The 11,951-nt window shown below is 38.0% G+C and overlaps 1 protein-coding gene across 1 annotated transcript in view; it reads right to left on the bottom strand.

The window, feature by feature from the left end:
- Window positions 1-5,301: 5,301 nt before the first annotated feature.
- SPDEF (SAM pointed domain containing ETS transcription factor) overlaps window positions 5,302-11,951 on the bottom strand; it is a 34,848-nt gene continuing 28,198 nt past the window's right edge. Inside the window, exons 5-6 of the mRNA XM_072398815.1 lie at window positions 9,933-10,085; window positions 5,302-6,275 (exon numbers count right to left, since the gene is read on the bottom strand). Of these exons, the coding sequence (XP_072254916.1) occupies window positions 6,097-6,275; window positions 9,933-10,085 (332 nt within the window). The 3' untranslated portion in view covers window positions 5,302-6,096. The remainder of the gene's footprint in view (window positions 6,276-9,932; window positions 10,086-11,951) is intronic.

Genomic DNA, 11,951 nt, shown 5'->3' with positions numbered 1-11,951 from the left:
ATGCCCGAAAACTAAAGGAACCAGATTATCGATGGCCAGATTTTTGATTGTCAACCTGTATAGCATCACTGTGTGATTCCAGTACTGATTCCTCTGTATCAGGAGAAGGGGAGGAATCATCGTCTGTATTCTTACTGTTTATCTCACATTATTTTGTGATTGTAACAAGAATTGTGTTTGTGTCTCTAACTTCTGCTCTAACTATATCAATTTATTCCCTTAAAATTTTACAATGCCAACAGTGAGTAACTTTATCATGTACATCCTGACTGTGATCACTTGTGTTATCAGAACAACACTGTTCAGCTTTTGTGGCTAAAGTATTAAATGTTGTGATAAGTTTCATCACATTTCTCAGTTTATGCTTTACTTTACTTGCTATGAAGAATTTCTCATCTAACTTTACATTTTCCTGAACAAACTGAGAAACAAATAATTCCCTAATGCTGCAACTGACTTATTCCCTGCCAGCCCTGCTCAGAGCTCAGGTTTCCAGTAGTCCTGAACAGGATGACAGGCCTGCTTCCTCCCCTGAGGAGACGGATCACTTACCGTGTTCCTATCTGGGGTTGGATCCACAATCACTTGATGCTGAGGTCCCGCACTTTTCCTCCTCTTTTACTTTTTTAGATAGTAGAACATTAGACGTTTTTAGACTTTTTAGAACATTTTTAGATAGTATTACATGAGGCACTTGAGGCTCAGTTTAAGAGATTAGCGGCACACCTCACTAAAGAGATGAATGAAGTACATCATCGCACTGAGCAGCTGGAAGACCACATGACTGTTACCACAGTTTTAGAAGGCCATGAGGAGGATATTGACTCTCTTAAGTCTGAAATCCAAACCTTGCACTATAAGCTAGAGGATGCTGAAAATGCATGTAGGTCTCACACTTACATTTACGTGGCCTCCCTGAACACATAGTGGACTTACCATCTACTATTCTAGCTCTTTTGCAAGAATTAGCACCTGATATACCCGTGGAGCACCTATAGATTGATCGAGTTCATAGTTTCACTTCCACAGTACAAAGGAACAGATATTACATTCCTCCAGAGAAAAGGAACCTTTGTCTTTTCAGGGTCATGACTATCAGGTGTTTGCAGACCTTCACCCTCTACAATTCAGAAAAGAAGAGCCATGTAGCCTTTTATTCAAACCCTTTCCCAACATCATGTACAGCATCACTGGGGATTCCCATTCCGAATGACCTTTCGTTATCAAGGGGCAACATATGTGGTTACTACCCCTGAGGAGACAGCACAGTGCCTACAAGACCTAGGCCTTACTAACCTATCCTCTCCTCAAGCTTCTACAGCTTCCAGATCTCCACGTTGTGATCGCAACCTACCTGCTGGCGAGATTCAATCGCCTATCTCCTGAATTTATCCAGAGGTTCCTGTTCCTGCTGTTCTGTTTATTTTTTGGTATTGTTCAGGCATACCTGACGTTTCACCATCCTGTCTTGGTTTGGTACTGTACAGACTATGTCCTATAACAATTGGAGTACGATCTGCTTGTTTTGAAGCACTTTATTTTTTTTATTTTTTTTTATGGGGCTTTTCGCCTTTCATAACGTGGCTGGAGTGGTAGAAGTGTCAGTGGTATTTGGTCTTCAGCTACTTTAAGATTTGGCTCTTTTTTCCTTTTCAAGCTTTCAAGTTTTTTGGTAACCCCAGTGAAAGTTTTGTTTTATATTTGTGCCAGGAGATAAGCATTATGCTTTTGTAATTTCATATCATTGAAGTAACTTAAAATAATTGTCAGCAGTAAAGTACAATTTTGGCCAAATCGACCACTATGGATATTAATAACTCTCCCCTTGGGGATTTAGTACCAATTTGATAAGTATTTAGGTAAGTTCTTTTTCCTTTTTTCTTTTTTGTGTCTGTGTGGTGGTGACATCATGGCTCTCATTTCCTTTTTGTTCTGAAGGCAGGGTCATGATCTTTACCTCAATATGTGAAATATGTCTGATCAAGGTTTGTTTTATTAGAAGCTTATCATTTTGAACCATTTTGGTATAGTTTTTTCCCCACTGTGTGGATTGACTTGCTCAGGAACTGGAATATTAGCCATGCTGTTTTTTGTACGTGTATGCAGGGGTTGGAAGTGGGGAGGATGGAAATCTCATATTTAGCTTAATTTCGTAGTGACTTTTTGGCTATCAGTTTGGGTCTCTGCCTCCCCATTCCCTGCCAGTTCTACTTTACTTATAACCGCTCGGTTCCTTTCAGTCTGTGCTGATTTTTGTTCTTCTTAGCCTGAATCTTTGTGCCAGTGAGGGTATTTCCTACACTATTTGTACACATGGGAACAAATTATTTGTTTTTACTGTTTATTTTTACTTATGTTGGAAAATTTGGCTGGTGATATTGACCTTGCACAAAAAGTCAGTCGAGAAACATATTTTCTTTTCTGGATTTTCTTTTTTGTTTTTTTTTTGTGCTTTTTTTTGTGGTGTAGCCACTGCGTGTTCCCCATTCCGCAATTGGTGATGCTGGTTGGGTGTGGCCCACCATTTTTTCTCACTGTTGTTTCTGTCCATTGACAATGACTTATAAGTCTTGTCATTTTTTTGTTTCTTTTTTCTATTCTCCCTTTTGTCTTTCTATTTTCTCCAACACACTTCACCCCATACCCTGTCTATCCCTTGCCTGGACCCAAGGAGACCCGGATCCCACCTAATGTGGCTTTGAGACATTTCAGTAATGGGATATCTACCACACCGATTGTCATGCTGATAAATATTTGAAGCCTGAATATACAGGGATTAAATTCCCCTCATAAGTGAACCAAAGCTTGTTGCTATTTTCACTCTAAACGTGTTGATATAGTCTGTCTGCAAGAAACATTATTTGAATACCTCATGTCCAAAATATTTTAGAGGCTTGGCAATGCCAAATATCCTGTACTATTATAGAGTGGCACAATTGGCTGCCCTGTCTGTTTACCATGCTAAAGTCCACAAGCCTTTGTGGGTTAATTTAGAAGCATACCAGATGCTCTCTACAGACTTGGACACCCTACTTTGAATCCCTTCAAATATGTGCAAGACTGTAGGTAGTCCTATCATACAGCATTCTTTAGGGGTTGGGGTGGGATAATGTTAAATATTCAGGCAATTTGATGTCACCCTACACTCCATTGACAACTATAGTGGTTAACCCAGCCTTTTCACCGGGATTTGAGGAACCAACCAGATTTAATGTTTGGCTGGCCAGAGATATTTGCAGAGCCAAGAATTTGATGATACACAGGGGTATGCTCATTTGCGTCCCTTAGATCTAAACATGATATTCCTCCCTCATGTGTTTTCACGTATTTACAACTGGGTCACTTTGGTCAGTCCTTGCCTCAATGTACAAATAATCCCTTATCACAAACCTCTTTTGAGGGGATATGTGATAGATATCCTTTGGGCAAAGGGAATATCTCATCAATATAGTCAAGGCTCCACAAGGCGAAGTGGTGGAACCACTGTTTTACCAACCCAGTGGGTGGAGACGCGCATGGGGCGCAGGGTCTAAGCAGTAGTTTGGTCTTCCCCAGATCCCCTAGAGGTGAGGTTGTTGTGTGGCAAGCTACTGCCAGGTTGCAGCCCCAGTGCCTGCCTAGGCAGGTGACTGTTAACAAGCAGGAACCAAAACATAGTGCCAGAGGGAAATCCAAAAGAGTAATCAAACAAGCCGAAGGTCAGGGCAGGCAGCAAACAAGGGTAGTCAGCAAACAAGAGTCATAAGGAAACAACCGTGGTCAGTACACGGACAACAATGGAACAGTACGCAGGAACTGGAGCAGTAGAAACCTGGAAGTAGAACGACAAGAAACTCCTTTGTCCAGGCAACTTCCTGTTGCTAGGTCACTTCCTTTAAAAGGTGATGTCAGGTGATAGGTGTGGGCCATGTGAGTCTCAGACACCAATCCCCCCAGCAGAGGGAGTGCTGGTGATGAGATAGTCCCAGGTGTTATTCAGATGCCTGCCAGCAGATGGAGTGCATCTGCGGAATACCCTGGTTCTCTGAGGCAAGGGAGCAGCTGACATAGAATCACCTGACCTGGACCAGGAAATGTGCTGTGAGTTGGATCCAGAGGCAGAGATGGTGCTGGCAGCAGGGGACTGCAAGGGGAGTGATCAAAAAGAGGCACAGATGACCTAGACCTGCAGGGATCTGTGATAAATATATTGTCCTTGTTTTCAGCAGAAGTGAATTTTAAACCAATGTATGTGACCTGCTGATCTGCTGACCGTTAGATGGTTCACAATCAAAGCAGATTTGGGACACTGCGGCATATGGTGTTATACATGTTGGTTTCTATGAAGCTAATTATAAATTGCTCATGCGCTGATACTTAACGCCAGTTAGATTGGCAAAATTTAAACCTGGTGTGTCTGATTTGTTTTTCCGACAATGTGGTGCAGAGGGCAATCTTTAAAATATTTGGAGGACAGTTCTGTTAAACAGTTCTGGATTGGTGTCTATCAACTTGTGTATACCCTTATGGGGAAGAGCATGAAAAAAGATCCTCATGAAGAGTTGTTGCTTCAAAATTGTTCGAAACACCAATCCAAACCTTTCAACTTTGTCATCACTGCTGCTAAGCAAACACTTGCGAAGGTTTGATTCTCAGGTACCCCCACTGTAAAACAAGTAAAATGTAAGATAACTTGGTACTTTACTAACAAACGTTTAGCTGCTAAGCTAAATGGTTCTATGGGAGTTTTTTTTTTATAAGATATGGATGCCTTGTATCACCCACTATTTGCCAGGGGATTTCAATATGGAACTTCTGTCCTTTTGAAGGTTTTTTTTAATCTTTTTCTTGTTGACACTACAGCGAATATTAATGTTCATATATGGTCCCGGGTCTCATTCCTCCCATCCCTTACCCCCAAACCATCTTCCTTACCCTTTTTTTCCCTAGTGTGTTTCTTCTGAATTCTTTTTCTTTTCTTTTTCTGAATTGTTTATATTTTCTTAGGTGAACACAATTAGTTAGATTTTGAAATGTTTAGTGTTTAACGTTTACGATATGTATACATATATATATATATATATATATATATATACAATAAAGATACTTTGCAAAAATATTTTTTACAACTGTGTCATTAGTTGAAAATGTATCTATTGTAAGCGAATCTCAATAGCACCATGTTTTTATTGTTAAACATTCCAATAAGTGTTCTGTATATTTTGGTTTTGATTTTTTTTCTCTCTTCTTACTTCTCTGTAAAAAAATGTCAAAATATTCTTGCTCTTCTTTTATTAAAAATATTGAAAACAAATCATTTAAAAAACAACAGAAAGAAAAATGTGTACAAATATAAATTTTACTATGAATGGCAACAGTTATCCATAAAAATCAGTTGTATTTGGCAGTATTGTGAAATGTAAATTAAAAGGAAGAAAAGGATTATATGAATAAGTACCAATAAAACATAAAACATCCTACTGACAAACAATAACTATTAGTTCTACCCAAAATTGATATATACACTCATACATCCATAATGACACTGAGACTCATTCTTTTTTTCTTTATAGGTTATGCTGATGCTGCAACAATAAATAAGTCTTCTAAAAAATTACTTCTCCATGTAGTGTGTACAGATCTAAAACATACATTCATGTCAAGTTTTGCTAATGTATTTGTTTTTTTATTATTTTTACAGTATACTCACAGTGCTTTGTGGTCACTATGTCCTACTCTACCCACCTCCTATTGTCCTATAAGGTCACTGAGTCCAGCAGGTCTCACATCAGTGAATATCTCTAAGAAAGCAGGTAGTGATGATAACTTAGTAAATGGCAAAGTGTAAAGAATTCTACGTTTCCTATTCTGTTTTAAGCTTCTTGAAGCATAACATTTTGCAGATATTGAGTTTTTGCAGAGCTATAAGCCTTGTCTAGCTTGTTACAGAAATTTATTTTGTAATAAATAGGAACTCTGAAAGAATGGGAATGCTTTATTCCAGTGTGCAGGTCATTCAGTGTTTTGGTTCTTCTTTTATTTTCTTCTTTTCTTTTTATTTTCTTCTTCTGTATTTGCTTACAACTCTTTAGTTTGTATTAAAACCATATAGATTTTCTATAATGGTTGCACAAATTGGTAGACAAGGCGCTGTGATACATCTGGCTTGCGGATGATTCCCTTTTTGTAGTATTGTCGAATTGAGCGACTCAGTTTATCATAGTTCATTGCTGGACGATTCTTTCGGATACCCCAGAGGCGTGCAACTTGAGCTGAATCTTCGATCTTAAAAATACCTGTACAAGTAGCGCATTTTATAGGTAAAGTTTTATAAAAAAAAAAAGGATAATAAAGTAAGGCCAAAAATGACCCAAACCTAAAATAAAAGTAACTTTTTTAAGAGAGCTGCCACTAACTGGCACATATTATTAAGCTTTTACAATTGTTTAGAAACAAAGACAAGTGATCAAAACCCAAATGTTGTTTTCATGGTTTTAAATTATGCTTTTAATACAATTATACCTGCTGATCCTGCCATGGCCTTGGGCAGTGACTTCTTAAACACTTTCTGCCAGACACTTTCCATCAGAAGTGTTAAGTTCTCCTCAAAGAGGATCTGGCCATCCTTCCATAGAAAGGTTTTTTGTGTGTGGACATGTACTATTACAAACTAACAGGAACCAGAAACAGCAGCAAGCAACAGTATTATGGGGAATAGGCAAATACTCATTTTATATGTCAGGTCCATATACAAAGTTTAAATGTGATCTATGCACCTGCTACCTTTAACAAAATGTTTATACAGAAAGTACCATCAAAAAACGTATATAAACTTAATTTCCCCCAAACTGAGTTATTTTTAATCTATATTGTGTTAATGTCCTATATGTTTTCTAAGTTTGGTCTTATATGTATAAATATGTCAAGAACAGGGTAACATAATAAGAACCATATTATAACAAATATTGTACATTTTAAAACTTTCTGCTGCCTCTTTAACCTGCATACCTAGCCACTGGACCTTGAGTGTTAATGCAGCCCTGTCTGTTGGCACTTTGTTACATAGTTACATAGTAGGTTAGGTTGAAAAAAGACAAAAGTCCATCAAGTTCAACCACTAGGGAAATAAACATATCCCAGATATAAAACCCTATAAGATATAGCTAGTCCAGAGGAAGGCAAAAAAACCCTGGTACAATTTGCTTCAACAGGGGAAAAAATTCCTTCCTAATTCCATGAGTCAATCAGATGTTCCCTGGATCAACAGTCACTGTTATTTTTCTTTAAAGCCTTAATACCCAGTTATATTCTGTGCTTCTAGGAAAGCATCCAGCTTTTTCCTAAAGCAAACTATAGTAGTTGCTGAGCCGATTTCACATTTTCACAGACCTTACAGTGAAGAATCCCTTCCTTATCTGGAGTTTAAACTTCTTTTCCTCCAGACCCAAAGAGTGTCCTCTTGTTCTTTGTAAGAATCTCAAAGTGAATAATGGGGAAGAGGGTTTTCTATATGGACCGTTTTTATATTTATACAGGGTGATCATATCCCCCCTTAAACGTCTCTTCTCAAGGGAGAATAGATTCAGTTCAGCTAATCTCTCCTCATAGCTGAGCTCCTCCATTCCTTTTAATAATTTAGTTGCCCTTCTCTGCACTCTCTCAAATTCAACAATGTCCCTGGTGACCAAAACTGGACTGCATATTCCTGATGTGGTCTGACCAATGCTTTGTACAGGGGCAGGATAATGTCTCCATCTCTGCAGTCTATTCCTCTTTTAATACAAGAAAGTACTTTGCTATCTTTAGATATTGCAGCTTGGCATTGCATGCTGTTAATAAGTCTATGATCTTCCAGAACCCCCAGATCCTTTTCCATTTCTGACTCCCCCAAATGTATTCCTCCTAGACAGTATGAAGCATGCATGTTGTTAGCGCCCAAGTGCATGATTTTCTATTTATCTATTAAAATTAAAAAAATTAGTGGCAAAAATTAAAATTCATTTGCCACTTGGCTTGCCCAATCAAACAGTACATCTAGGTCTGATTGTAGATTATGGACATCCTTAATGAGCTTAATTCCAGTACATAGTTTGGAGTCATCTGAAAACACAGAAATGGTATTTTTAATCCCAAACTCTTTATCATTTATAAAGATGTTAAACAGTAAAGGTCCCAACACTGAACCCTCGGGTACACCACTAATAACCTTAGACCATTCAGAGTATGAATCATTAATTACAACTCTCTGGATGTGGTCTTTAAGCCAGTTCTCTATCCATTTACAGATTGACTTTTCTAAACCTATTGACCCTAACTTGCATATTACCCGCCTGTGGGGTACAGTGTCAAATGCTTTAGCAAAGTCCAAGTACACTATATCAACTGCTAATTCACTCTTTACCTGTTTACTTACTTCCACATAAAAAGAGAGTAACTTTGTTTGACAACTTATGTCTTTCTTGAAGCCATGCTGACTATCACTTATAATAATATTTTCAGCAGAAACTTCTCTATGTGGTTCTTTATCAAACTCTCTAGGGCCTTTCCAACTATGGACAGTAAACTAACTGGTCTGTAGTTACCTGGTAATGACTTTGCTCCCTTTTTGAAGATAGGAACCACATTGGCCTTACGCCAATCCATCGGCACCTTGGCAGTGTCTAAAGAGCCTCTAAAAATTAGAAATAATGGCTTTAAAATAATTGAGCTCAGCTCTTTGAGGACATGTGGCTGTAATCCATCAGGTCCTGGTGCTTTGTCAACCTTAATTTTTCCCAGCTGTTTCTCAATTATATCAATTCTGAGCCATTGTGACTCATTTAAGTGACATTGCTGTTATGAACTTGGACTTGAGCTCTGCCATTTTCCTTTGTGTACACAGAGCTAAAAAAAAGTGTTAAGTAAATCTGCCTTGTCCTTATCCCCAGTTACCAACCCAGCGACATCCTTCAAGTGGCCTACATGCTCAGATCTGATCTTTTTGCTATTAATATATTTTAAAAAATTTTGGAGGTTTGCCCTACTTTCCTTTGCAATCTGTTTTTCATTTTGAAGTTTTGCACATTTTATCTTTATAGTTTTCAAATGATGAAGGTGATCCTTTATTTTTATATTTTTGGAATGCCCTTTTCTTGTTACTTATGGCTTTTTTAACATCAGCTGTGAGCCACATAGGTTTTAATTTTAGCCTCCTAAACTTATTCCCTATTGGACTATATATTTTTTAGTGTGCTTTTGTAGAGCAGACTTGAAACATTCCCATTTCTGTTCTGTGCTCTTTGAGGACAATATTGTCTCCCAGTCCAAGTCACAGAGAGCCGCCCTTAATATTGGAAAATTTGCTCTCTTAAAATTAAACGTTTTTTTCTTTCCTGTTTTTGCTTCCTGTTTTCAGCTTACAACAAATGGAATCATATTATGGTCACTGCTACACAGATTTACTTTTATATGCACATCTGCATTGTCAGAAAGAACTAGGTCCAGCAGAGTATCATTTCTAGTCGCCCATGAATAAAACATTTCCACTTTTTGCTGCTTTTTCTATCTGTGCTAAAAGTTGATTTTCTATTTCTTCCTTGGCACTATAGTGCTAAGGCCTATAGTAGACACCCCCATTTCATTTGACTCTGTCTTTACTAAAGAGAGTATACCCAGGAATATTGACAGCCCAGTCATACGAAGAACAAAGCCAGGATTTAGCAATGCCTACTAAATCATAATCCTCCTCACTCATTAAGGTTTCCAACTCCCCTATTTTGTTTGGTAGATTTCTAGCATTGGTGAACAGGCTCTTTAAACCATTGCTGCTTTTACCATCATTGTTTGACAAATGCTTTACAGTACCAGTAGTACTAATCAATCCAATGTTTGTACAGACAGTGATAAAACAACTCTGCATTTGATGGCAAATTTTCTTGAACAATATTATTATACAAAACTGCAAGATGCCTTACCTTTTTCTTTGTTAAGCCAGCGTATAGAACTCCCATAACTGTGTGGCTTCAGCAAAAGCTCCTTCAGGAATTGCCATAAATGAATAGGCTGCCCAGAGCTTGAGGAGTCTATTTCTGTGTCTGGCCAGCATTCACCAACAGAACCATTGCCCCCTAAAAAAGACATAAACAAATTATTTCTTCTACACAGTTCCTGTTTTGCAATAATGAATGGCATTCGATGTATATAAATACACATGTTTATGTATGTATGTTGCAATAGCTCAGTCACACCTCAAACTGATCAAACTGCTGTGGTGGACCATAAATAAATGTTGTGCATACTCAAATGTCTAAAAAACTTAATAAACTGAATAATTTTTTTGGTAAAGAAATAAGAGTGTAAAGGGAAAATGCTGTGTGTTAATCAACAACTTGAGTTTAGAATTAGATTTAGATTTTTTAGAAAAAAAAAAAAAAAAACATTTGGAACCTGATGATTTTTTTTTATTATGTCTTGATACATAAAACCTTAGAATTGGTAGGAAGACTTGTTTTGCAGTGGAGGCATGTAAAATAATTTTCTTTTTAGTTTACCTATCTTGTAGACTTTTTCACAGGCTTAAACGCAAGGTAAATGCGCATGAAGACTTTCTCATGGGCTGATGCACTTTTAGTATAATCAGGTAATCAATCAGTACTTATTTAGTGTAACATGATTTCTATGAGTATTAGAGTCATGCATGATTAGGGATAAGCAAGTGAGATTTGTAACTTTGATCTCTCTGCAAATTGGGCCTTTCTCGCTTACCGAACATGTAATGGGACATGTAAACAGGCGGAGTTCCACCTGTTCTGGCGATGGCCTATTGATGAAATTTAAGGGGGTTGCACTTATGATTTTGTTCACCTGAACCACATCCTTCCACAGAAATTGGGGTTCAGGTGCTGGAAGCCTGCAGCAATGTGTAAGGGTAGTTTTTTTTATGGGCGGAGTTCCACCTGTTCTGGCCTATTGATTTATTTTAGGGGGTGTTAGACACAGGTATTCCTCACTTGGACCCATGAAATTGTTCACCTGCTCCTGGGAAGTTGGGGTTCAGGTGCAGGAAGCCTCCAGCAATGTGTAACAGGGTAGTTTTTTTTTTATAGGTGGAGTTCCACCTGTTCTGGCGATGGCCTATTGATAACATTTTAGGGGGTGTTAGCCACAGGTGTCCCCCACTTCCATCTATGATTTTGTTCACCTGCACCTCACTGTTCCTGGGAAATTGGGGTTGAAAGTAGGGAAGGGGACAGTGTACTGTATTAAGAGCATTTTCTAGTTTTGTGACAGGTCTGTATAAATTTGGGGGTTGCACCTTCTTGCTATGTAAGTGGCCCCGGGGGTCACTAATTTGTTTGTTTAATTTTGGGCTTCTAGACACACTAATTTTTTAAACACCAACTCTGATGTTCAACTTTCACTACTTTTTATAATTATGACATACTGTTCATGAGATATGGGGGTTTGCACAGGGAGAGATGAAAGGCTGCAGGGGGAGAGATGTAAGGCTGCAGTGGATGACAAGCTGCATTCATACGGAAAGTGAAAGTGAAACTATCCTGATGATTAGGTCATTGTACACACCCACTGGTATCCACCCCCTGGCAGTTATTTTTCATGGGTAGTGTTTTTTGTTAGGACACAGGCCTACTGTAAAATATATAAAGATATTTCAGTGTTTGATACCTGTTCCTATTTACCAAAGAGGACCGTTTGGTACAGTTAAATTTCTGGCCTACTGTAAATAAAAACAAATAATTCAGTGTTTGATACCTGTTCCCATTTACCAAAGAAGACCGTTTGGTACAGTGAAGTTTCTGGCCTACAGTAAAATAAATACAGATATTTCAGTGTTTGATACCTGTTCCTTTTGACCAAAGAAGACCGTTTGGTACAGTTAAATTTCTGGCCTACTGTAAAATAAATACAGATATTTCAGTGTTTGATACCTGTTTCTTTTTACCAAAGAAGACCATTTGGTACAGTGAAATTTC

The sequence above is a fragment of the Pyxicephalus adspersus genome, chromosome 1 (genome assembly GCF_032062135.1).
Source record: "Pyxicephalus adspersus chromosome 1, UCB_Pads_2.0, whole genome shotgun sequence".
NCBI classification, from domain to species: domain Eukaryota; kingdom Metazoa; phylum Chordata; class Amphibia; order Anura; family Pyxicephalidae; genus Pyxicephalus; species Pyxicephalus adspersus.
The sequence above is the reverse complement of the archived record's forward strand: the minus strand, read 5'-3'. Positions and strand labels throughout refer to the sequence as shown.